Source organism: Saimiri boliviensis, chromosome 17 (genome assembly GCF_048565385.1).
Source record: "Saimiri boliviensis isolate mSaiBol1 chromosome 17, mSaiBol1.pri, whole genome shotgun sequence".
Taxonomy (NCBI): domain Eukaryota; kingdom Metazoa; phylum Chordata; class Mammalia; order Primates; family Cebidae; genus Saimiri; species Saimiri boliviensis.
The window spans coordinates 68,221,665-68,249,363 of NC_133465.1; the positions used below are offsets into that span (position 1 = coordinate 68,221,665).

Below are 27,699 nucleotides of genomic sequence, written 5' to 3' on the forward strand. Positions count from 1 at the left end.
AGAAGCTCCTGTGTTCAGGAGGCCTTGCAGTGAAGGATGGAAGGCAGACATTATGGAAGTATATGTGCTTGCTAGGACTAGAAAGACACAAAGCTGACTTCTTCCTTCAGTGTGCCATGTAAGGGTAATTAAGGGCTGGGTGCTTTAAGAAAGTACAACCGCAAAAGCCACCTGGCAGCAGGGCAGACTCACCTTTCCTCTGTGGATCCCAGGGTTTCAATCTCATTAGCTACTTCTGCTATCTCATCCTTCAGCCTCTATAAAACAGACAGTACAGAGTTAGCAGGAAAGGGAGATGCAGAACAAATTAAAACTTCTAAAATCTCACATAACTCCCTCCAACCAAAAACAAAATAAAATAAACCAAAATGAAATAAAATATGACAAAAACGCAAAAAAGTAAATTAGGAAAATTCATCTGTTTCAGAAATATTTGCTGGGCACGGTGTCTCATGCCTGTAATCCCAGCACTTTGGGAGGCCAAAGTAGGCGGATCACAAGGTAAAGAGTTTGAGATCAGCCTGGCCAATATGGTGAAACCCATCTCTACTAAAAATACAAAAATTAGCTGGGCATGGTGGCAGGTGCCTATAGTCCCAGCTACTTGGAAGGCTGAGGTAGAAGAATCGCTTTAACCCAGGAGGCAGAGGTTGCAGTGAGCCAAGATCGCATTATTGCACTCCAGCCTGGGCGACAGAGCAAGACTCCATCTCGAAATAAATAAATGAAATATTTATTGAGTTCCTACCAAATAACAAGCATTCTAGAAAATACCAAGGTAGAAAAGGATACCGCTCTGACCTCAAAGAGTTTACAGTCTAGGAAAGTTTGTAAGCATATATATTATGTAATAAACAAAAACTGGCTGCCTCATCACAATCTTTCAGAACAAATCTGCAGCTTACTAAACACAAGTGTGCCAGAAAACTCAGGGGACAAAGTCTCCTGCCCAAAGCCCAAGATGCAGAGCCAGCAGTAGCTAAGCCAGGGCAACACTGCCACCAAGTGGTTGGCACAGGGAATGTCCGATGAAATCGACTGCATCCACACCCACCCTCTTCGTCTCAGCACACCCTTGGTCCAGATGGATGGACTCTTTTTCACCAGGAAGCGGGACTTAAGTGGGGAACTGCTCAGCTTTCTCGGGATCTACCAGTGAAGGAGAAATCAAAGGATCAGGGAGAACTATCAAAATATACTCAAATCAACTGTGGAGCAAGTCAAGTCTTTCCTCATTTTGCTACTTTGGGTAACAGGATTCCCTCTTTAACCCCACCCCTAATGTTTTACAAAGAATTCTAAAAGAATGACATTTGATGCCTTAGGGTGAAAATAATCCAACTATTGGCTTCTAGACTTATTTCTTACAAAGCTGGATAGTTATGAAAAGGAACTTGGAAAAACAGTAAAATTGCTATCACTAAGTCTATCTACAGGTACCAGAAATAATGCTGTCTTTTATGCAAAGTCCTCACAACAACTGCATAGTAGGTGTTTTCATGATCGGACAGATGAAGAAACCGAAGTTCAAGAAACCGGAACTCTCTTGTCTCAAATCATTAGCTAGAAAGCAGCAGAGCCAGGGCTGGGGCGGGGGCCGAGCTTCGCCTGAAGCCCACATTCTCACTGCCTCTCCTCATTCACTCTCCACGAGGGCAGACACAGCAGAGAACGCTACTCAGGAGACAGGAGTCCTACAGGGTATTTTCCGCTCTGACAACTGCCCCACTGGGTGAACCTTGACAACCATTCAACCTCTGACATTCCATCTACTCACTGGAGAGCAAAGGTGATACCACCACCTACACTTTGGGCAGAGCTGTCATGAGCGCAGGTCAACACTGTCTTGAGGAGACACTCCGCAAAGGACACACTTTGATACAAATGGAACTGTCACCACAGTTCTTACACTGGTGACACCACCGTGCTTCTCTCCTACCTGAATGTCAGCCAGCAGCTCCTGTTTTCTCCGTCGGATGTTCTCCAGTTCTTGACGCTCCTCTGCGGTCAGGTCACTGGGAACTACAAAAATGGAGGGAAATGTTACTAAGAAAGCTTTTATCTCACAAAAAATAAAGTATGATCCAGAGGCCATGAAAGGAGAAAGATACCAAGAAAGAAACTAAAAGCCAGTTTCAGAAGTGACTGAGTGATAGAGTTATGGCTCCAATTCTCATCAGATTTTCTAAAGAAAGGAAGGCCCTTAAATCCCAAAGGAAATCTCTGAGAAAGGAACCCTTGGAAGGAAAAACAAGAGAGAAAAGATTACAAAGGTTAAATTAGGTTGGCTATGAATGAAAAAGGGCGAATATTAGCTGAGTGCCTGGCCATTTTCATCCCTTCCAGCTGGGAGACTTCACGTTGACATTTAATTAATCTCTCTAGGCCTCAGATCCCTCATGGTCAAAAACAGAGCAGTACCAGAGCTCGCTGAGTTGAGCTCCAACATGGAAAGACGTCCATGACCCCCTGAGGTGGGGAGGGCAGGCAAGTGGCAAAGCAACATGTATAATTTTGCGCCACCTCTGGGAGGTATTTGAGACTATATATGCACTGAGGAAAAAAAAAAACAAACTGGAATATACACCTAAAGTCAGTGCTTAACTCTGGGAACTGGGATTATGGGACTTTCTCTTTCTGCTTCATATCTTTCTTCATTGTTTGGATGTTTTAAAATGTGCTCTTATCATCAGAACAAAGTTATTTAATTCCCGGATCACAGCTCTCACCACAAAATACTTCTGCAATCCTCCAATGGCTCAATCTCCCCCACTTATACAAAGAGGAGATTTGACAGACGCCCTCTAAAATGACCCTCTGAGCATGCTGTGGGAAGCCATTGGGCAAATGAGAAGAACAAGCATTAGAATCAAGCAAACCAGGTTCAAATCCTAGCTCCAATCTACCAATTATCATATTAGGTCACTTCAGACAAGTTATGTAACCTATTTGAGCCACATCTCATCATCAATAAAGTGGCGCCACCATCACCCACTTGAAAAGGCTGCTGTGAGGATGATGGAGACTAACTAAAGTGCCTCAAACCCTGCCTGGTGCTGAGCAGAAGCTCAGAAGTGTTGGCTCTTGTTCCCTCTGTGGTACAGCAAAGGAAACCCATGTTCCCAAGGCAGGGGGTGGTGTGAGAGTCCTTCTGGCCTTCAGTGCGTGCCTATGTGAGCTAGAGCTGCACTGTGCAATATGGCAGCCGTGAGCCCCACGTGACATTTACCACTGGAAATGTGACCACCCAGTTTGAGATGTGCTGTATGTATAAAATATACACCAGACTTTCTATAAAAACAAAGGAAATGTCTTTTTAATAATATTTTATATTAACTACCTATTGATATAACTTAATAAAATGTATTATTTTAATTGATCTCAAAGAAACTACTATGAAATAAAAGTGCATCTATGGCTTTCTACCAGACAGCACAGAGTTGGAATAACATCTCTGCTTCAGAGCATAGTTAGAATACACATACTCACCCTTCTGCCCACGACATTCAAACTTAATCTACTACATGCAGAGAGCAGTTACTTTCCCCAATTATTTCACAAAAATCGCCACAAGAAGGTAGAAACAATGGGCTACAGCGAAGCCCACAGAATGGGTTAATCAACTACATTAGAAAAGCCAACTTTTTCCTTTTTTCACCTAGTTTTTCCCCATCCTTCTTTAGAAAAGTGTTTTTTAAACATCTCCAAAATCCAAACTAAGAAATGCATTTTAGTCTAGGCCTGGTAGCTCACGCCTGTAATCCCAGCATTTTGGGAGGCCAAGATGGGGCAGCCTGCTTGAGCCCAGGAGTTTGAGACCAGCCTGGGCAACATCATGAAACCCTGTCTTTACTAAAAAGAACACCAAACAACAAAAATTAGCCACCTACAGGAACTTGGGAGGCTGAGGTAAAAGAACTGTTTTAGCCTGGGGTGCGGAGGTTGCAGTGAGCCAAGATTGCACCACTGCACTCCAGCCTGCACAACACAGCTAGACCCAGTCTCAAAAAAAAAAAAAAAAAGAAAAGAGAGAAAACACATTTTGTATCATGACCCAATCTCCACCACGTATCAAAAATAATACCTTACCATGTGTAATGCAGTGATATTTTCTGTCATTTCACTGTGAACTTTGGTTTTTTTTTGTTTTTTTCTTTTTGAGATGGAGTCTCACTTTATCGCCTTGGCTAGAGTACAGTGATGCAATCTCGGCTCACCACATCCACCTCCCAAGTTCAAGCGATTCTCCTGCCTCAGCCGCCCGAGTTGCTGGGATTACAGGCACACACCACCATGCCTGGCTAATTTTTCTATTTTTAGTAGAGATGGGTTTTCTCCATGTTGGCCAGACTGGTCTAGAACTCCTGACCTCCTGATCCGCCTGCCTTGGCCTCCCAAAAGTGCTGAGATTACAGGTGTGAGCCACCATACCCAGCCTGTAAGCTTTCTTAACAGTGGTTTAGTTCAGTAAATTGATTTTATGGCTATGTGTGGCGGCTCATGCTTGTAATTCCAGAACTTTGGGAGTCCGAGGTGGGCAGATCACCTGAGGTCAGGAGTTCAAGACCAGCCTGGTCAACATGGTGAAATCCCGTCTCTACTAAAAATACAAAAATTAGTCGGATGTGGTGGGCAGGTGCTTGTAACTCCAGCTACTCAGGAGGCTGAGGCAGAAGAATCGCTTGAATCTGGGAGGCAGAGGCTGCAGTGAGCAGAGACTGCACCATTGCACTCCAGCCTGGACAACAAGAGCAAAACTCTGTCTCAAAATAATAATAATAAATAAATAAATTCATTTCATAATCTACCTAATACACTGAGTCCTGTTGTTTGAAAAACACTCTTCCTTTAGAGGCTGGAAGAGACCGCCACTCTAAAGACCCTGAGCAACTAAATTCAGCCCAGGACACCTTCGCAAGAGTGGGCTTTATACTGTGTCTCTGAGAACTCAAGGGTGATCACTCAGGTGTGTTTATTGGAGGATGGAGCCTTAAATAAGATCACCTACATACCTGCTCTCCAGTCTTCTCATTCCTGTGTCAAGACTCAGGTTTTCAGCTCAGCAATCCATCAGTATTATATGGATTCTAGCCCTGCACCCCTGCAAACCCACCCCAAACACTTCTTCCCAGGCTGAACAGTTCTCCCAACATTAAAAAAAAAAAAAAAAAAAAAATATATATATATATATATATATATATATATATATATATATATATAAACTGGCTGCTTCAGGAAAACGTTAGACAAGTCAGCTCTGGTTAAAGCAAAAGCCGTTTTGAAAAACAACATGAACTCTACTGATACGTAGCCCATTCTAGAGAAAAGCATGCTTAAAGTAGTTCACTCCAATTTTTCTGTTCTTCAAAGACCAGAAAAATTTCTAGTCCAAGTAGAAAACCCCTTTAAGAAATTAATTTCCTCAGGTTCTAGAAGATACATATTCATTCCAATACAACATGGTTTTGAAATTAAGGCAACACTCATTTTTTAAAAACAGCTGCTACACAAGAGGATCAATAATTGGGATTTGATTTTGAAGCTACAGAGCTGGCTTAATAAGATCAACAATGTGTCTACCCAACAGAAGCAAGACTAAATCCAAGGTCCATATAAGGCTGATGAAAAACAGAGCAATCGTATAAAAGAAATGTCTCTCTCAAGACTGCTATATACCCTGAGAAGCCAACTTCTATCATTCTAAACTGGAAACTCTTAATAGTTGTTTTCTTTTCAGAATCTGAGCACTCAACAATTCAGGGTTTTATATTCACATATGACAATTTTTCTGGAAGGTCAGAATCTAGCTTCTGTATTATAAATTCAAAATGCCATTCTAGTCCTCTACCTTCCAAGATATTATTTTTAAAATAGTAAAGGAATAAAAAAAAAAAATCCATAAACCTACAATATCAAAGAGTACACAGAGAAGGGCCATCAGAAGAGACTTCAACAAATTTCCAGAACAGAGAAAGGAAAGACACGGTGTTAAATGCTAATATCTTCTTCTAGAATAAAAACTCCACAAAGGTAGGGACACTGTCTGCCTTGTACACTGTTGTGTTTGTGGTACCCGGCACAGGGCCTAGCACACTAAAGATTACACACACACACACACACACACACACACACACACATACACGCGTGTGCGCGAACTGAGCCAACTGTCTTATGAGCAGGCAAGCATGAAGCTGGTGTCCAGAGTAAAGCCTCCATACGTGGACACCAGGAGACCTGAGAGGACCCTACCACAAAGCAGGATCTTGCCCACTGGCCCTGAAGCCAAGCCTCGCTGTCCACAAGGCCCAGCCATGCACAGAGCTTCCACTTAACACAACTACCGCTTCGCTCTCACACTTACAGAGATAACCACACCTACACCAAGAGTGAGAAAGAACAAGACAGGGAACAGAAACCCTAGAGCAAACGGAGACAACTGGGAAAGGAGGACCTTTAAAAGAAAAGTCTGGAAAAGGGACAATTATAGAAAAAGGACATAGCCTTGCAAATTAAACTTACTTTTGTCCCCCAAATCAAAAAAGTCAACAAAGGATAAAATATGAAGTTGGGGCATTCTTGAAGAACAAAGAGACTTGAAAATATGACCATCCCACAGAGAAATATTCATAGGAAAAATTCAGAAGTTCCAGGAATAAAGACGATCCTAAAACCTCCATGGGGGGTAAGGAGCGTGATTAATCAGACCACCTACGAGGGAAGATCTCACTGGAGTCAGAATAAGAGCCTGCACACTAAACAGACAGTGCAGTGGAGGTTTCAAAATTCTAAAGGAAAATGATTTGAACCTCGAATTCTCAGTAGGAGGGTAAAAGTAGGAGGGTAAAACAGCCTCATTTCAGATACGTAAGGATCAGAAAATTTGTCTCCTGTGCACGCCTTCTGAAGACGCTACTTCAGGAGGAAGGCGATGTGGGTCACGAACAGGACTGACTCAGGAAACTGAGGACAGCAAGCGCCATCAACTGGGATGGACACAAAGCCATCAGACCAGGTCAGAGCAGGGAGCCAAAGGGCTGCCAGAGGAATGCCAACACAAAGAATGAAATCAGACTCGAAACCAGAGAATGAAGGAGAAAGCAGCTGAGAAACAGGTGTGATATGAACAGGCATCACTCGGTTTCCTCTCGAGAGAATAAAAAGTACTGGGAAACAGGGAAAACTAAACTACAGAAAATCACAGAAGAAACAAAACATGCCCCATATGGTGTCATCTGGGCCATCAGGGGTGCTAGGAAGAGCTCCCTTTGAGTTAGGGCACCTGGCTGGTACCTGCATTCCTATCACGGAGCTGGTCACTGGGGGTTAACTTTCAGAATCACCCTGCAGACAAAGCATGAAAGACCAACCTGGGCTGGAGAAGCACGGCTATCTGTTACTGAGGTGAAGGAAGAGCTGACCGAAGTTTGAGGGAAGCAAAGCAGAGAGACTAGCAGGGTCCCGAATGCTCCCCACAGCTTCCTCCTACAACACTGGAGACCAGAGGCATGGACAAGGATCATGGAACAAGAAATCCATGCTGTAAACATGCCGAAGGTAAAAACTCAGTGACTGAAAATTGTGATAAACTACCAAAAATGGACAGTGAGAGAGGGAAGAAAGAATGGTGTGAGATGCATCCTCATCCATCACAGGTGGAAGGCAAGAGATCATCTTTTGATTCTGACAAAATAATCCACAATTTAAGAACTTGGCAGCACCCACGGAAGACCTAAAAGCAGAAAAAAGTTAATTAATAGTGGCTGCTTTGGGGAGTGGGTCTGGGAATAGAGAGACCGGACATATAAGCCCCTGAATACTTGCTTTAAAATACATATACATATGTACTATGACGATTTTAAAACAAAAGACTAAAAATGTTAATCTATGGTCACTAGAAAAGATAGACCTTCTGTGTCCTTGGAGTCAGACAGAAAAAGCTTCTGGCCAATTAGTAGCTAGAATAAACAAGACATTTATCTACATTTATTTTGATCCAATCTCCTGACATTTGCCACAGGACTGCTAAATTACTTCTTCATTCCATACTTAGTAACCTTAAATCACAATGCTGCTTCCCTTCAGGTTCAACCAATCATTTAAGAACTTTATTTCAAAAAGCTGATGTAGACCTCATTTTTCTAGTGGAATTTTGCTCTGAGATGAGGCAAAATCTAACATTTTAATAAAAGTATTTTCCTCTGCATAAACTTAACAATGCAACATCAAATCTTAATTCAAGCCTTCATTCTCATGCTGCCCCAGAAAGAAAAAACATCCAAAGACAAAATGCTTAATTTCATTTAGCAGCACAAAGAATCAACACTATTGCTGGAGAGCTGGAGGAGTAACTGATTCCTACAATCTTGGCTAGTGTCTTCAGGATGCTGCGAAGGCCACAGCTGGAATAAGAAAGGTGGTAGTCAGAAATACCCACGTTTACCTCACACCTGGCAGTTTCTGGGAAAGCAGCGTCCACACCCTGGGAAGCCTGTCTATTCATGCCGCCTCTCTCCCTTGTAGCCATTAGGGTTAAACTGCAAAAGAACGGCTCAGCTGGGCCAGATGGCAGCACAACAAACAGCTCCTCCCTCCCCCAATTGCCACGTGCTGCAGCCATGCTTATGTGCCAGGGAGGCGGCTGAACCCCTTGCTCTTTAAAAGAATAGCCACCGGGGAGGGCAGCAGGTCGTCCCTGCCAGCAGCCTGAGCACAATGGAGACAAACCAGAGGGAGAGCTGCCCTGACACACCACCCGCTTGCCCTCCTCGCTCAACACCAGAGGGGCCCCCAGAATCCATGCCCACAAAGGTTAATCCGAAAGGTGTCTGGCTGGCAGTCAGGGGGACGGTCCAGCATCAGTCCCATCACCATTCCTTTCCAGGGTTCTAATTTAATGAAGGGGATTAAAGTGACAAAAACAACAAGGAGCTATTGTGCTTGGCTGTGAATAGGAAAGCCACACAAGGGAAGCTTTCATTTATTTATTTATTTAAATGTTGCTTTGCAGATTTTAACAGTCGGCAGAAGTCCAGAGCTGAAATGGGTTCCAGCTAGTGCATACAAAGGAGGACTGTCTTAAAGGGACAGAGCCCTCTTTCCAAGCCAGAGGACCATAAATGAGCACATGGCGTGCTCTAGTCTAAAACCCTGCCTGTGCTCCACTGGCCACAGGCAGACGCCGGTGATACGCCATGAAGTTCCCTTGAAAATGCAGCTCTCTGACAGCAGGTTCTGCTTGGCACACACACAGCAGCTGCCAGGACCACACTGTCCTAAATCCCTATGGGTACCGTGAAATGAATGTGTCCAAGGCATGCTTTAGGACTGAGATGTCTCTCTTTGAGGTCATCCAGCTAGCTTTAAAATACACCACTTGCTTTATTTTTTTTCCACCATAATTATTAACCGGCATCCTTCTTATAGCTTCTGCCTTTCAATGAATAAAAAGGTCCATATTTAAAGCAGGACCACAGGGAAACATTTTACAAAGTAATTAAGCAGTGAGCCCTCATTTGCGGAGAAGATACAAAAGAAACTGCCTTAGTCAGAGGTGCTTCCAGGCCAAGGAGGTCATTGCCATTTCCCTCTCAGCCCCATCCAGCTGGCCTGCTGCCGAGGGGCGCCCTCCTGCTAATCACAGCCACACCCTTTTACAGACCTCAAGTTTCATAAACACTGAATACACACACACACACACACACACACACACACACACACTCATTCTTAACCTTACATTTTGCCTAAAACAGCAGCAGCAGTAGTGAAATAAAGCACCCAGCTTTTCTACAGCCTCTACAGAAACTGCTGTCTGCTCAGAGGAGAACAACTGGCTATTTACAAATCAGGCTTTTGGGTTCAAAAGCGCACATCTGGGAAACCAGCTTCTTCCTCCACCTCCACAAACAGTGATCACAGGGCGTGAGGGGTAAGAAGCTCCAAATGTCCTGTTCCAGTATTCAGCACTTACTCACCAAATACCTGTGTAAATCCTACTAGTTAGACCCTAAACAAAACAGCCCATTAACCTCCTTCTGCACTAACCTACCCTAGGAGTGTAAGTCACTTTGTCTCCTAGAAAATCCCAGTGACTTATAATTTGAAAAACTTCAAAATACTGGAAAGAGGATGGGCGCCGTGGCTTATACCTGTAATTCCAGCACTTTGGGAGGCCAAGTTGGGTGGATCATTTGAGTCAGGAGTTCCAGACCAGCCTGACCAACATGATGAAACCCCATCTCTACTAAAAATACAAAAATTAGCTGAGCACGGTGGTGGGCACCTGTAATCCCAGCTACTTGGGAGGCTTAGGCAAGAGAAGTGCTTGAACCCGGGAGGCAGAGGTTGCAGTGAGCCAAGATTGCACCACTGCACTGCAGCCTGGGCGACAAGAGCGAAACTCTGTCTCAAACAAACAACAAATACTGTAAAGAACTCAGGGTTTGCAGACATGCCAATGTTCAACAAACCGCTCATCTCTCTGGGCCTTAGTTTTGTCCATCTATAAAATGGCACAGCAGTTAGCACTGTGAGGCACACACGATGGAAAAAATAAAACAGCGAGCACAAGTAGGTGCCCAACAAATACCAAATTTCTCTCCTTTATCTGTATATCCAATTCATGCTCCTCTTTTGCTTCTTTCTAACGATGTCATATTGACTTATTCAGCCTACATTTACTGCTCGCCTACTAGGTGGAAGGCAACGGGGGCACAACACTGAAAAGACCGATCTGGTTCCTCCTAGCAGGAGCAGCAATCCCAGAAAGCATCATGGAGAAGGTGGTGATTTCAGGTGCATGTGTTAACGAGGGATCATGCACAAGCTGTGTGAATCCACAGCATGGGTGCCTCACCCAACTCCTGGGACGGATCTGGGGACTGCCACTCTACAGGTAGTGGTCTTGGGTCCTAAGCCTATCGTGGGGCCACATTCACCAGCTGGGTGACTCTGGACAAATTACTTTAGCTATCTGTGCCTCAACAGTAAGCTAAGAGGTTGCTTCCAGAGCAGGATGCTGTTTAAAATGACTACAGCTTTTATATCAAATGGGGAAAATACAAATAACCCATAATAATACAAAATCCAGTAAGTTAAAAACTATAGGATAAGAAGGCAATGCTGTGAGGCTGGTTAACAACTGCAGGTAAGGCAGCAAACAAGAAAAAAACAGTTGAGGATTCAAAGACAAAGTTCTTATAGACCATTACTACAAGTGGAGAACAGGCTGGTTTAGGGGAATTTTTTCTCCTTACTGAGAAAAGTAAAAATCCACGCTAACATTACAAATATGTGGGGTCAGATCTTTAAGACAGGGATAAGAATACAACCAAAATTCAGAGTATCTTTCAGATAAAACCTAACAGTAGAGAGATGTAAAACAACAGTTGTAATGTTACCAGGATTTTGCTGGAAGCCTCAAATTTAGACAGTCCTCAGGATAATTGTTAGGATCAGAGGATGAAGAAAGATGGATATAGAAAAGAGGCGTAACTAGAGCGGGAGACCCAGGTGACACTTTCTGCCAGTAATACACTGAAGGTTCACACCTTCACACAATCTATCTACTTTGGGAAACCAATTAACTTTCCCACCCACTGAGTCAGAAACACAGTAATACTTCTTCTTAAACTCAGAACCTTAAAAAGGAAGGAAATTCTGATATATACTACAACATGGATGAAGCTGGAGGACATTAAGCCAGTCATAAAAAGGCAAAAACTGAAGGATTCCACTGATAAGCAGCCCCTGGAGTAGTCAAGCCATCATAGAGACAATGGAATGGATGTTGCCAGGGGCTGGGGAGAAGAGGAATGGGGTGTTAGGGAGTCATGGGGAGTTTCAGTTTTGCAAGATGAGAAAGTTCTAGAGACTGGGAGGCACAATAATATGAATGTATGAATGTACTACTGAAATTAACATGGTTAAGGTGGTAAATTTTTTGTTATATATATTTTACCACAATTAAAAATAAAGGCCTGGCATGGTGGCTCATGCCTGTAATCCCCCTAGAACTTTGATTTTTTTTTTTTTTTTTTTTGAGACGGAGTCTTGCTCTGTTGCCCAAGATGGAGTGCAGTGGGACTATCTCGGCGCACTGCAACCTCCAACTCCCTGGTTCAAGCAATTCTCCTGTCTCAGCCCCTCGAGTAGCTGGGATTACAGGCACGCGCCATCACACCCAGCTAATTTTTGTATTTTTAGTAGAGACAGGGTTTCACTATGTTGGCCAGGATGGTCTCGATCTTCTGACCTCAGGTGATCTGCCCACCTCGGCCTCCCAAAGTGCTAGAATTACAGGCATGAGCCATCGTGCCCAGCCATCTCCAAAACTTTGAGAGGCTGAGGCAGGCAGATGGCTTGAGCTCAAGAGTTTGAGACCAGCCTGGGAGACATGGCAAAACCCGATCTTTACAAAAAAAAAAAAAAATTAGCCAGGTGTGGTGGCATGCACTCGTAGTCCCAGCTACTCAGGAGTCTGAGATGGGAGGATCACGTAAACCCTGGAATGTGGAGGTTGCAATGAGCCCAGATCACACCACTGCATCCAGCCTGGGCAACAGAGCAGGAACTTCTTTCAAAAAAATAAATTAAAATATAAAATAAACAAAAATTTCACAGCAATATTCTAACTTCCCTGTCTGCTTACCATAGTTTCTTTCCCAAGAAACTATGATTTAACTTTTGTGTAGTGCATTTTAAAATAAGTATCTCACCACCAACTTGCAGCCTAAGAGATTTTTTTTTTTTTTTGAGACGGAGTTTCGCCCTTGTTACCCAGGCTGGAGTGCAATGGCGCAATCTCGGCTCACCGCAACCTCCGCCTCCTGGGCTCAGGCAATTCTCCTGCCTCAGCCTCCTGAGTAGCTGGGATTACAGGCACGTGCCACCACGCCCAGCTAATTTTTTGTACTTTTTAGTAGAGACGGGGTTTCACCATGTTGACCAGGATGGTCTCGATCTCTCGACTTCGTGATCCACCCGCCTCGGCCTCCCAAAGTGCTGGGATTACAGGCTTGAGCCACTGCGCCCGGCTTTTTTTTTTTTTTTTTTTTTTTTGAGACAGAGTTTCGCTCTTGTTACCCAGGCTGGAGTGCAATGGCGCGATCTCGGCTCACCGCAACCTCCGCCTCCTGGGCTCAGGCAATTCTCCTGCCTCAGCCTCCTGAGTAGCTGGGATTACAGGCACGTGCCACCATGCCCAGCTAATTTTTTGTATTTTTAGTAGAGACGGGGTTTCAGTATGTTGACCGGGATGGTCTCGATCTCTCGACCTCGTGATCCACCCGCCTCGGCCTCCCAAAGTGCTGGGATTACAGGCTTGAGCCACCGCGCCCGGCTTTTTTTTTTTTTTTTTTAGAAGGAGTTTCACCATGTTGGTCAGGCTGGTCTTGAACTCCTGACCTCAGGTGATCCGCCCGCCTTGGCCTCCAAAGTGCTTGGATTACAGGCGTGAGCCACCGCGCCCGGCCCAAGCCTAAGAGATTTTTAAAGGAATATACAGCCAGGCATGGTGGCTTATGCCTTCATAATCCCAGCACTTTGGGAGGCTGGATCACCTGAGGTCAGACCAACATGGTGAAATCCTGTTTCTACTAAAAATACAAAAATTAGCAGGGCATGGTGGCATGCACCTGTAGTCCCAGCTACTCGGGAGGCTGAGGCAGGAAAATCACTTGACTCTTGGAGGCGGAGGTTGCAGTGAGCCGAGATCGCACCACTGCACTCCAGCTCAGGCAACAGAGTGAGACTCCATCTCAAAAAAAAAAAAAAAAGAAAAAAGAAAAAATTTACCGCCAGGTATGGTGGCTCACGCCTGTAATCTCAGTACTTTGGGAGGCCGAGATTGGTAGATCACCTGAGGTCAAGTTTTCAAAACCAGCCTGACCAACATGGTGAAATCCTGTCTCTACTAAAAATGCAAAAATTAGCTGGGCAGTATACACCTGTAATCCTAGCTTCTCAGGAGGCTGAGGCAGGAGAATCACTTGAACCTGGGAGGCAGAGGTTGCAGTGAGCCGGGATCGCACCACTGCACCCTAGCCTGGGTGACAGAGCAAGACTCTGTCTCAAAAAAAAAAAAAAAAATGTACACACACTACCGACGACTAAAAAGTTAAATTAGCATGCAGCTAGCAGAAATGGTATTCAACATACAGGCAGGGGTGCCTTCCAGCAAACTGCTAATATGAATATTTAGACTATTCTAATTTAAATTCCTTCCATGCAAAAACTATCCAGCTTCCGCACGAAAAATAAGTCTATTAAAGAGATTTATTGCCACATTCCGAATGTTTAGGGAAGACTACAATCCTATTCTCAGTCGTAGAGACAGCTCACCTAACAACTACCCAAGTTCAGAGGGGATGCTGCTTGGGCTTTCGCCCAGTACTTTGTGACCTTGAGCAAACAATGACCTCTTCCAGCCTCAGTTTCCTCACTTATGTAATGAGGATGTCACCCAGCCTTTCTCAACTGTCTTATGAAAGGAAAGTATTGGCCAGGTGCGATACTTGGGATTATTGGCCTGTAATCCCAGCACTTTGGGAGGCTGCGGTAGGTGGATCACTTGAAGTCAGGAGATGGGAGACCAGCCTCAACAATATGGTGAAACCCCACCTCTACTGAAAAAATACAAAATTAGCCGGGTGTGGTGGCACATGTCTGCAATCCCAGCTACCTGGGAAACTGAGACAGGAGAACTGCTTGAACCGGGAGGTGGAGGTTGCAGTGAGCTGAGATCGTGCCACTGCACTCCTGCCTGGGCAATAAGACCGAAACTGTCTCAAAAAAAAAAAAAAAAAAAAAAAAGGAAGGTATTCTACCACCTTATTTTACGTAAAGAGAATCAACAAATTTAATAAACCCTGGAACTCAAAGACATAGTTTGCATTTCAAGGTAGTAACAGAACCTAAGTGATAAAATTTTATCCTAAGAATTTGGTTTAGAAAAATAAAGTTAACGTCTACTTTCAATAAAAGCTAAAAACTAGAAAACAACCATTTTAAGAACCTTAGCCTCTTCTAAAACCTCACAGTGACAACATCTGATCTAGCTAGTGTTTCCCAGCAGCTTCTTTCTGGCACTCCACTTCTGTTTCGGAAGGCTCCCAGGGACTGAATGCAGAGCTCCACAAGGAAGAACCATTTTCTACCACTAGCCTCCCTGAGACAAGTGGCAGGGTCCTTCAGTCCCCCAGGGACAGCCTGGGGGTTCCCTCTTCCTCCAAACAAACCAAATCATCTTGCTCACCCCTCCTCCCAAGGGGGCGGGCTCCTCTCCCCTGGGAGAAGAGCTGCCACTCCCCCTGCCTGCCAGCTGCAACCAATGTCAGCTTGCACAGCTGGGCCACCACACCCCTTCTGTGTCCAAAATAGAGGTTTGGTGGCTTGGAAGTCAATTCCCTCTCACTTTACACTCGGTTGCTAAAATCTATTTGTTTGCTAGCCCTTTGTAATGCTCCAATTTTTCTCTACGTTGAAATATTCTCCTTTGGTCTCACAGCTGGAAAGGACCCCCTAGCCTTAAACGCCATGCACAATTCCAACTCCCTTGCTATGTGTATTGATGGAAAGAGGGCTACGCGTGCCCAGGAAAGGTTCTTACTGAGTAAAACAGAAACTCCGTGGGCGGAGGGCCTAAAGGGGAGATCACCCTGAATCTGTCCCTCTGGCTTTATGCCCACCTATTTCAAACCTCACCAAAGCTGGAGGAAGAAAATTGACTATTGGCCTCCTCCTAAGTCTCAGGCCTAGAAGAAACTACACTGAACACTTGGATACCTATCCAAAGGTGCAGTGGAAAAACCCTCAGAGGAGAGCACAGAATGCAGACCCAAAGGACAGACATGCAGAGACGGCCACGCACACATCAGCTCCTGCTGCTGGTTGCTGGGTGGGAGAGGCAGGCAGGCAGCAACGCATAATGGGGGATCTGCAGCCAGGACTCCACACGCCATCCACCCGCCTCTTACCCACGGTGAGTCCCCTCTCCTGCGGCCCCAGTGTCCTGGCAAGCCCTGGGCAGCAACATCAAAGCCTCGGCAGGTCACAGCTCTCCACGTCAGAGGCCATGGTGGCTCTGTGCAGCGATCCCACAGTCCCAGGCTGCCGGGAGCTCCCACAGCTGTAGGTGCAGGGAGAGCTGGAGCAAGGACAGCATGTGTGCGCCAGCACAGCAGGGCCAGAGAGGAAGGTGTCCAGAGAAAACAAAAGCTGAGAGTACCGGCCCCGCAAGTGCAAACGCGCTGGGCCCAGTGGGGAAGGCTGGTGTGGACCGCAGAGATGGTCGCGCAGAGCTGCAGCCCTAGCTGACGCTCAGAGTGTGTGCTGCTCCGCTCCTCCAGGCTCATTTCCATGAATGCAGTCACAGCCAGCCCCTCCTACTACCCCCCATTCCCGGCCTCCAGGGGGTGGGGGGGCGGGGGGAGGGGAGGCACCGCCAGCATTTGCGCACAGGCTGCACTTGCTTTCCTCTTTCCCTTAGAAGCAAAAGCCTGATGCCTGCTTTCACCGCAAGAATGCCAGCCTTACTTCAGATGCCCTCTCTTTACTGCATGGATAAACAGGAGACTGGATCTAGGGGCAGATGTTCTGTCACCCCGAAAGCACAAGCCTAGGCCTTCCCACTGTCCTGCATCAGGTCAGCAGGCAAAGTGACACTGACCAGACTGCTCCAACATTGTCTTGGGGGGCTTCAGGAGGAATGTCCTTTGCTCCCTTCTTCCAGCGGTCCCATGCCCTCCGTTTCCACGAGGGACATTCCAGCGTTTTTACCAAGAAGGACTCACCTCCTACTCAGTACACTTCCAGCCACCAGTGGTTCTTTCTTCACCAGAGGCTGCTGCGTTGCCTTCAAGGACACTGGCCTGGTATCGGGTTGGGGTGTTAGGCCAGGTGAACCTCAGGGATGATAATGCAAGACGGCTGGTGACGGGAAACACGGTCACAGCCTGAGGGTGGCAGCTCTCAGACTTCAGAGGGCACAAGAATCACAAAGGGCACATGCTGAACAGGTAGATTTGGGACCCTAGTCCCATAAGCATGAACTCCAGAGACCCAGGCCCCCATGTTATATAGAACACAAGGTTACTGCAGACCTCACACAGCTTCTGACTAACAAGGGAGGAGACAGAGGTTTTTTAAACAATTCTAAAATAACCAAGGAGAGACAGTAGAGGGTGAATCATTGTGCTAGAGCAGGGTTCTTCAGTCTGGCCATTACTGGCAGAGGGAGCAGGTCACTCTGTGGTGGGGTCTTCCCTGTGCATTGCAGGGTGCTTAGCTATGTCCCTGGGCTCTACCCACTAGATGCCAGAAGCACTGCCATCACCATCCCACTTCTCCCCAACCAGGTGTGGCAACCAAAACTGTCTCCAGGCATTGCTGAATGTCCCCTGGGGGGCAAAACTGCCCTGGTTAAGAACCACTGCTCTAGATAAACAATGGAGGAAGGGATGGGAATCCTAAAAACACTCCTATATCCTCCCTCCTTCCCAGTCTCCTGCCTTTAGGAAATCAGTAAAGGGAAGAAAAAAAAAAAAAAAGGAAATCAGTAATGGAAGGCACCCACCCCTCTGCAAGCCCAGCCTCTACTGTCATGCCATGGGGGTTGGGCTGGCTGGGGAATGCAGACTGACGTCCTCATCACCAGGCAGTGCCACCAGGCCTGACCCAAATACCCTGGCTCTGCGTTGCAGCCTGTCTTTTCAGAAACAGCCACAGTGTGAACTTTAGTGTCAAGAAAGTATTACTCACTTAAAAGAATCAGACCAAGTCCATGTAAAATAAATTCTAAAATTGTACATTCTACAAAATGTAGATTGAGATTGAGAGTCCCAGTGCAGCACGTCCCGTGGCCCCCTGTCTTCCTCCTGCTCACTGTCTAGCAAGTCATCCCACCTCTCCTCCTAGTCCAGGGAAGATTCCACGTTCCCTGGATCCACCAGGGTACTCAGTTACAACGTCTCTGCTACTTTCTTCTTGTTCAGAAGCTCATCCTTGCCATCCATTGAGTCTTACCTCCTATAGGGAGAACTCCCTGATGACTCCAGCCATGCTCCCTGCTCAGTTTATGAGTATTAACCATCACCTGATGACCTTCTCTATCACTTGGTAAATAACAAGGTGATAAATTACATGATACAAACACATTGAGAGAAGACAGCCTGGACTATCCACACTCGTTATCTACCACTATGTCTTCCAGGGATTTCACGTTTATTTGAAATTAAGCTCTTGCTTTTCAGTAATACCATGTACTGTAAATATTCTCATAGCACTTTTCTTAGTCCCAAGGGCTGTCTTATTTTGAGGTGACATCACTGGTCTTTACACAAATACACATACACACACACACACTCTTCAGGAACTGAAAGAGCCCAGCAGGTGAGTCCTGACCTATCCCTCTCTACGTAAGACTCAGTCACCATGTGCAAAGCTCACTATGCCTCTACCTTTGACATAGCCAGCTTCCACTAAGCCGACAGAGTGGATCACAGCTGGGGGTTACTTGCAGTGTGTCAACCTAGGCAAGGCTTTAGCTTGACCCAGGCCAGAGACTGCAGGTAGCAAAAACCTGCACTTTCAGTCAGTCAGTCCTAGGCACAGACAACATGAGACAAGGACATCAGCAGACAAGAAGTTAGAAAACAAGCCGCAACCAAGAAGCCTTCAGTATGGCCCGCCTCATATCTGAAGAAAACAGATGCCATAATACATACTGCGACATCAAGCTTATGAAATCACAGCCATCAGAGAAAATCACAGGAAATGACTGGCCACGGAACAGGAATCTCAGGAATCCCAAAAAAAGAAAATGAACGTTTAAAAAAATAATTTCTCAATCTCATAATTCAACAAACTTTTTAAAAGTTCACTGCATGGAAACAATGCCCCTGTCAGTTACTGTGGAAGACACGACGCTGAAAAGACATGGTTTCAGCCCTCAAAGAGCTCATGTGTTACTATTCCTTTTAAAGAAAAAAGCAACAGGCAGCTGGCCATGTTAAAGGTAAAGGCATAGTAAGGGCCAAACAATGCCCTCTTCAAGGTGCGATGTGGAGTGGGGGTCAGAGAATAGCAGGGCCACGTTTGTCCAAGAGGGCTCCACACAAGAGCGGAGACTGGCATTCAGCCCCAGGCGCACCAGGGAGAGGACAGTCCAGGCAGAGGTGGAAAGGGACAGAGTCTGGAAGAGCAAGCTCCAGGCAGACTGTGGGGCCTTAGAATTGGACAGCGAGACAGTTGGATTCTATTTTGTTGCCCAGTTGGGTGACAGACAAAGAAAGAAGCTCTTGTGGAAGAGCCAGAAGCGGCAGCCAGGCGCCATGAGAAGCAAAGGGCCTGGAAGCTTTGCAGTAGTCTTCACTGCACTGCGGTCTGCACTTCAGCTCAGAAGCAGTAGCAAAGAAATAAGTGTTTTCTTGCCCTACTCCAGCTCACAGCTTCAACTACCATCCTTATCCAACACTAATTCCCCAAACCGCTACTGACTTTCCATCCTCTTTCCCGTTTTCTATCTCAGGCGCAAGGAGCACTAGCGGGAACCAGAAAGTGACCTTCTGACAAGCTTGTGAAGGAAATCTGCATCAATCATCTCTCTAAAGTGGAAAATGAGGCACGAGGAATACATTCAAATCTTGCAGTTCATCAGCATCCCAAACCCACTCATTCACAATGCTGTTGAAAGGTCCTCTCTGCCCATGAGGCGTCCCCAAACCCCACATCACCTGGGCCACAGGCTCCAAGCACCACAGACATGATAAGCATTCTTAGGCAAGTCATGACTCTCAATCTCCCCTCCTTCTGTGTCCCATGAACACAGAGGCCTGGGTTTTTTTTGTTTTCTTTAAACTCTGTTCTACTCCTTACACTTAAAAATGCCTCATTATTCTTTAGTAAACACTAAGAGTATAAAATGCTTCTTCAAAGAAGCAAAAACTGGCATCTGTTCCCGCTGAGATGGGCCTGAAGATCTCTTGAGAGGGAGGTCATTTATACCTTCACCTCAAAATAGAAATAAACTGGCTGCTCGTTCCAGACAGCACCCTTACCAGAGTTACCCTGAGTCCAGGTTTACAAAAGTTGGGGAGAAGTTTAAGAAGAAGCTGACTAGGGCACTAGCCTATCAAGTCGTGGGCAAACCCTGGGTACCGGCCCCCTGCCTCCACCTACCAGCAGGGCGAGGCTGGAGCAGGTGTGGCCAGCCCAACCCTCCTGGCCAGTGCATCCTTCCAGTACCAAGTGGATGTGCCAGGAGGACAGGCTTCTTTTCTGTCTTGGCTACTCTCAATGAGGCTGCTCTCGGACCGCCCCTGACTCCCGCCCATGCAGGGGGCAGAACTTGAGGAAGAAGAAAGAGGAGACCTGTGGCAGGGGCAGCCAAGGAGGGCAGTGAGGAGGAGCAGAAGGCAGGCCAAGCTCTGCACCTTTGAGATCCAGGTCAGCATACCTGCTCCAGAACTAGCTCAAGAGGCGCTGACCTGTAAGAAGCCAGTGAGTCCCTGATACCATGAAAGTGTCCTATGGCCTCCCTCCATGACAAACTAATGCCCACCTCTAGGTGGCACAATATAGTTGGTTTCTCTGGACAAACTCTGTTCTACCCCAAATCCTGGTAAATCCTCCCCAGCCTCTCACCTAGACAAGAAAAAACACGGGAAAACAAAGGGGACCTGAGCAGAGGTGGAAAGATCCCAGCAGTAACAGTTCTCGTACGTACACCACAGTGTTTAAAAATATCACTTACATTACCAACGTGATGTTTACGGAAGTGTAACGAAAAGGATATTAAACTTAATATGGGAAAATACACATATGAGAATAGTTAGAAAAATATGAAGGGAAGAAAGGGTAATGTGAGAGTGTACCTACCAGAGATTAAAGCAGGCGTCCCCAAACTTTTGACACAGGGGGCCAGTTCACTGTCCCTCAGACCGCTGGAGGGCCGCCACATACTGTGCTCCTCTCACTGACCACCAATGAAAGAGGTGCCCCTTCCTGAAGTGCGGTGGGGGGCCGGATAAATGGCCTCAGGGGACCACATGTGGCCAGCGGGCCGTAGTTTGGGGACGCCTGGATTAAAGCATGTGAGGCTTTGGTAATTAAAACTGCAGCAGAGAAGAAAAAGACCAGAAAACAAACTCAAGAAATACTGAAACACACAGGTAGCACTTTGAATTGGTGAAGAAAAATTGGATTATTCAGTCAAGGGTGCGAGGCAAATAAACAGCCAGCTAGACATCAGGGATAAAACTAAGCTGAATGCCCATCCATATCAAAATGAATTCTAGCTTAATCAAAGACGTTAATCTAAAATAAAACCTGAATAATTTTAGAATAAAGCATGAATTAATACGGTCATAATCTTGATGAGTCTGTTCATTTGTGACATGAAAATGAAAAGCTTCTGAATGCAAAATAATATTCCATAAGCCAAAATGTCAACAACTAGGACAATAAATTCACAAAACATATGACAAAGGGTTAGTATCTTTTTAAAAAATTAATTAACTTATTATTTTTAGAGAGGGTCTCACTGTGTTGCCCCGGCTGGAGTGCAGCAGTGTGATCGCAGCTCACTGCAGCCTCAAACTCAAGCCTCAAGCGCTATTCCCACCTCAGCCTCTGGAATAGCTGGGACTATAGGTGTGTGCCACCACAACTGGCTAGGGTTCATTTCTTTAAGTCACAGAGAAGGCAGCATAACAATTAGTAAAACAAAGACGAATACACTGAGCAAAGGATATAAAAGGCAGATTACGAAAAGAGAAATACAAATGGCCACACATAAAAGGATGCTCACACTATGTGTTTAATGCAAATTAAAACATGAATAACATACCATTTTCCATGAGTCTGGCAGGAATGGGAATGCCAGATGACAGGACATGCTGCCAGGGGAGCAGGGTACACAGGCAGGCTCCCATGATGCTGAGAAAGTGTACACTGGTGCAACCTTTGGCACTGCCAAAACTTCAAGAGCACCTATCTTTTGATTTGATTTGATTCAAACTTAAGAATTTGATTCTTAAATTCCATTTCAGAATGGATATGTTCCCCAAATTATAAAAATTTAAAACTACCTAAGCACTATTTGGTAATTTAAAAGAATGAGGTGGCCGGGCGCAGTGGCTCACGCCTGTAATCCCAGCAGTTTGGGAGGCCGAGGCAGGTGGATCACGAGGTCGAGAGATCGAGACCATCCTGGTCAACACGGTGAAACCCCGTCTCTACTAAAAATACAAAAAGTTAGCTGGGCATGGTGGCACGTGCCTGTAATCCCAGCTACTCAGGAGGCTGAGGCAGGAGAATTGCTTGAACCCAGGAGGCGGAGGTTGCAGTGAGCCGATATTGCGCCATTGCACTCCAGCCTGGGTAACGAGCGAAACTCCGTCTCAAAAAAAAAAAAAAAAAAAAAGAATGAGGTGATTTATAAATGCTAATATGAAAAGATCTCTAAGACACATCTAGTGAAACAGGATGGCACAGATTACCTTCTCGTAACACCTATGCTTGCTAAACACACAGGAAGCTTCTGAGAAGGCCACACTTGAAACTGCTAGCGGGAATAACCTTTCAAAACAAGGACTGTGGAAAGAGAGTCACAAGGAGGCTTGGACTCTTCCTCTTCTGCCTATCTCTGTATCTGTAGCCACAACGAACACAAAATTTGATGTTGAAGTTTTTATTCAAAGAAAAGACAGAAATGCCCACTTACATTTGCTCAGATTGGCCTAAGTATTTCTATTATAGAAGAAACATCCTTGGATTCTGTTCTAATGCCCATGAAATACCTGTTGTAACTGTGCTGATCCTGCTGTGATTTCATATGTGGTCTCTCATCTGAATTCTGTGACTCAGAATCCTGACTCTTCACAGAAAATACAAAGGGAAAAAGACTTAAGACACCAGAAGCAAAGGCACCAATAGTCACTGACTCAAAAAAAGAAATTCACTGGATCTTTTCTTAGGTCAGAAGTTGAGCTTCCATGATTCCTCTGTAAAGGAAGGAAGAATGTGATACAAGTCAAGAAATTATTTTCTTAAGGAAAAATGAATGTGCTAGGGCAAGTCCTCACACACCAATAGATCTACAGGACAGCAGAGTTTGACTTTTCTGTCTCCATTTTTCCCCTCATGTATCACCTGGGTCTGTAGGATCAAACAAATCACGTAGTCAGGAGAAAACCAAAAGGGTAACTAGGAACATATGAACGCATGAGATCATCATAACTCAACGGTGGCTGTTTCAACTTATATTCCTGGCTGATTTGGGCTCCGTTTTCAGAGTTCTTCCCAGGAGCCACAGCCATGGCTTTCATTTGCAGAACGGACCAGGACTAGACTAGGTCACTTCTAAGGCACTTCATGGCTTTAAAAGTCTGTGATTACACTACTGTTAGTGACTATGTCTGAGGTAATTACTTAATGGCTCCAGCTATAAGACCAATATGAAAGCTGAAGTTCTTCAGAAGGTAAAGAGGAGAAGATGGTGGCAATTTTCAGAGTCCTTTTCTCTGGCCTGACCTTGGGTTCAAAATTTAAAAAAAAAAAAAAAAAAGAGTCTTTTTTCTAAAAAGGATATCTCAGCTAGGCTGAAAAAGGGGAAAAAAAAAAAAAGAAAGAAAGAAAGAAGGGCAGAGACAAGAACACTATAAATCCAGTAAAGCTGCCTTTGCAGGGTTTTCAAAATGCAAGGGAAAAATGAGAGAATGACACTATTAAAAATTTCCAGAAGGTCTAGCCCTCCATCTTTGTTTTAATTAGCAGCAAACTGTATGCAGGTTCCATCCAGTGAACGGCAGCCACAAACCCATTCCAGTGAACCCTCCTTAATCACAGCGAGGGGTGGATGAAAACGGGAATCTCTCCTGTTTCCTAGGGCCACTCCTGCTCCAACTCTGACTCCTATCTGGATCTACAGTCCCCGACTTTGTCGTTCCTTTGGCTGACGATGCTGCAGGCTGATAAAGGCTTGTAAGGCACAGACCTGTGCCTACCAAGACCTACGATACCTGTCTTTTCTCTCCACTGGTACTAACTTCTCAGAAAATTCCACCTGCTGCCTTCCACATCCCTCCTAACTAATTGGACTTTTGGTCCTGTGCTTTCATATTTCATAGTAAAGAGAAAACCTGGAAGGCCATAGAAAGACTCAGACAAAGGCCATAGAAAGACTCAGCTTTCTTCCGAGGGGCATAATCCGAGCCCTTGTTTCTATTCACCTTCATTAAGAAGAAAGGGCAGTCCTAATCCTCTGTATAATACTGTGAGCATTCACCTCTGGTGTACTCAACAGGAAAGCCTATAAAATTCAAACCAGAGTGAGCCCTCTTCAAAACTTGTCACAGCAGATGGTGATACAGGTTTCTTGCTATGATGTGTGCTTTATACAATGCTGAACATGCTCCTGCTTAAAAATAAAGATGTAACCATTTTTGACTCTGCAAAATACAATACCAATCCATAAGGAAGGGAGTGAGAAATATCTAGGGGGATATGAATTGACAGTTGCAGCACCTCAGGTCTCCCTGCAAACACCCCAACCTAAGCAACTTGTCCAACTAGAGGCTACCACAATCACAAGGCATGAATTAAAACGTGGGGTAACATGGAAAGTTCATGTCAAGGACAGCATTTTAGATGCAATCTGAAAATCTGATGTCCCATTGGAGAAGCCTATACTTTATTCTATTTGGCATATTTCCTACAAATAATACTAGTTTATATGCACATGGTATCTTAAAACATTTTTAAGATAAACATGTATCTTACAGCTTAAAACATTTTCTCATTTCCACTTTTTAAAACTTTCCAACAGTCCCCTCCCCTCCCCTCTAAAAAAATACTTTCCAACAAAGCTCAACCGTAACTCTGTGTATTTCCTGACAATGAACTATACACTGTTCTCATCAGTTTGCAGGTAAGACGAAGACTCAATGAGTACAAATCATCTACCTCAGGTACGCCAGTAATAGAGCCCAATTCACACTCAGGTCACTGGCTGCATCCTCAGCTCTTTCTTTCCTCTTACTGAAATACACAGATTCACTTCAGCTCAGCATTTACTGAGCATCTGCCATAGACGCAGCCTGTGCTTGGGGCTGGGATTTAAATAGCTCCAGTCCCTGCCCTGTACAGAATGCAAAGGCCAGTGGAGAGAGGCGTGGAAGCCAGTAGCAGCAGCACGCCTGGCCACAGCGGCCAAGTGCAGCAAGTACTCATAGAATTCCAGGCAATGCCAAGAGGCTTCAGAGAAGGCAGCCTGGGTGCCAGAACTTGAAGGACCAATGGATTCCCCAGATGGAAAAGCAGAAAGAACAGTGCATACCAAGCAAGATAAAGTGTCTGGAAGTGGTAGAGGCCAGCAACAATGGGCATACCACAGGGCAGGGCCCAGAACACAGCAGGCCTCAACTGGCACCCAAGAGCAGGCTTAGTGTCTGCCTGTGAAGGGCGTCAGGGTCCACACCAAAGACTTTGTATTCCATCCCAAAGAGACACCACAGAGAGGGTTCAAAGGCAAATTAAGGCCAGGCGTGGTGGCTCACGCCTGTAATCCCAGCACTTTGAGAGGCTGAGGTGGGTGGATCACCCGAGGTTAGGAGTTCAGGACAAGCCTGGCCAACATGGCGAACCCTGTCTCCACAAAAAATACAAAAATAAGCCGGGCATGGTGGCGTGCACCTGCAGTCCCAGTTACTCATGAGGCTGAGGCAGGAAAATTGCTTGAAACAAGGAGGCAGAGTTGCAGTGAGCCAAAATTCCACCACTGCACTCTCGCCTGGGCAACGGAGTGAGATTCTGTCTCAAAAAAAAAAAAAAAAAAAAAACAGGCAAATCAAGGGAGACTAACCATTAACAAGATTAAATAGCTAAAAATAATAATAATTTATGGCAGTTAAGAAAACAGTGCCCAATTAATTATATTGGTTAATTCTAACACACACATACAGAATGAAAATTGATGAACATATGTACCAGGTAAGAAAGACAGAAAGCTTTTTTTTTTTTTTATTTTGAGGGAGAGACAAAGTCTTGCTCTGTCACCCAGGCTGGAGTGCAGTGGTGCGATCTCGGCTCACTGCAACCTCTGCCTCCTGGGTTCAAGCAATTGTCCTGCCTCAGCCTCCCAAGAAGCTGGGATGATAGGTGCCCACCACCACATCAGGCTAATTTTTGTATTTTTAGTAGACATAGGATTTCACCATGTTGGCCAGGCTGGTCTCAAATTCCTGACCTCAGGTGATCCATCCGCCTCCGCCTCCCAAAGTGCTGGGATTATAGACTTGAGCCACGACGCCCGGCCCCAGCCAGCAATATATTTAATCTAAAAACCATGGGTTTGAGATTAGTGTGGCAGAAGAGTCTGACTTCCTTAAAGAATATTTTCAAAAACCCCCATGTACCCTTTCTTAGGCATATTCTTTAGGGCAGTTAGTCCAGTTAAAAGCAGCTCTATGAAAAGCCTAACTCTGACTTCACTTCTGCCCTCCCCTGGGATTTCAGGGACCTGCCAGAGGAAACTCCATTGGTTCCCCTCCCTTTACACCTAGCTAAATGCCACTCTGTCTCTCATGGCAATAACCTGGGGGCATCTATTTTAGCATGGTTGAAGGGGTAACGCTGCCCTCAGTCCAGGTGAGGAAACACCACGCGAGGGGGTGAGGGAAGTGGAGAAGCACCAGTTCTTTTTTTTTTTTTAAACTAAGGAAATGCCAGTTTTACTTAAACACAAACCGTGCACATAAGCTGTCTACTCATTTTCTTCGCTGCGCAGCCTGGCATTGGGGTTGGTGACTCTGATGGCCAGCTGGGCAGCTCTTTCCACGATGGCTTTGCGGTTCTTGGAGGAAACATTGTGAGCAGTCTCAGCACAGTAAGATTTGTTGCACATCAGCAGCACTTCCAGCTCCTTGACGTTGTGGACCAGGAACTTCCGGAAGCCGCTGGGCAGCATGTGCTTTTCTTATTGCTCCCATAACCAATGTTAGGCATCAAGATCTGGCCCTTGAACCTTCTACGAACCCTGTTGTCAATACCTCTGGGTTTCCGCCAGTTACGCTTAATTTTGACGTATCGGTCCGACTGGTGCCGGATGAACTTCTTGGTTCTCTTTCTGACGATCTTGGGTTTCACAAGGGGTCTAAGCGCGGCCATGATGCCGAGGAATTCGCTGCTACCAAAGCACCAGTTCTTTAAGGTTACTGGTTCAAAGCAAAGCTGCTCTGTAATCCATGTCTAAACGCCCTGCCCCCATCGTGCTCACTGTGTAATCAGGTAGTTTATGTTGACTTTTAAAGCCTCCAGGATTGCCAGAGGCTGAGTGCATGCCCAGGATGGATGTATAGATCCTGTGCTTAAACTCTGAGGTGACTATGAAACAGCACCTCTGGGTGGTCTGAAGCTGGGCTCACCTGGAAGGATCAGCAGCAAGTAAGCGTGAGGGACCACGTCCGGGACCACAGCCAGGCCCGGCTCACTCCTGCCGTCCTAGCAGTCACCAGTGTCCTATTACACACTCAGTGTTCCCTTTGGAACTCAATCTTGGCTAGTATGGACGCACCTTTCAGTTACAAAAACATCAAGCAGTAGTTCAGCCCTGGCCTGGCACTGCCACTCGCTACTGTCCCCTCAGATACAGAAGCGCTGTTATGGACACCGGTGCATCCTTCCCTCTTAGCGTCTCCCACGCACGAG

General features: G+C 45.6%; 1 protein-coding gene and 1 pseudogene across 3 annotated transcripts in view; both read right to left on the reverse strand.

Annotated features, from left to right (window-relative positions):
- Positions 1-27,699, reverse strand: part of CYTH1 (cytohesin 1) — a 110,780-nt gene that overhangs the window by 33,717 nt on the left and 49,364 nt on the right. For all 3 annotated transcript variants that reach the window (XM_039476111.2, XM_039476114.2, XM_039476110.2), the window contains exons 2-3: positions 1,940-2,022; positions 193-257 (exon numbers count right to left, since the gene is read on the reverse strand). In XM_039476111.2, the coding sequence (XP_039332045.1) occupies positions 193-257; positions 1,940-2,022 (148 nt within the window). The remainder of the gene's footprint in view (positions 1-192; positions 258-1,939; positions 2,023-27,699) is intronic.
- LOC141581907 (large ribosomal subunit protein eL32-like) lies at positions 192-27,174 on the reverse strand (annotated as a pseudogene).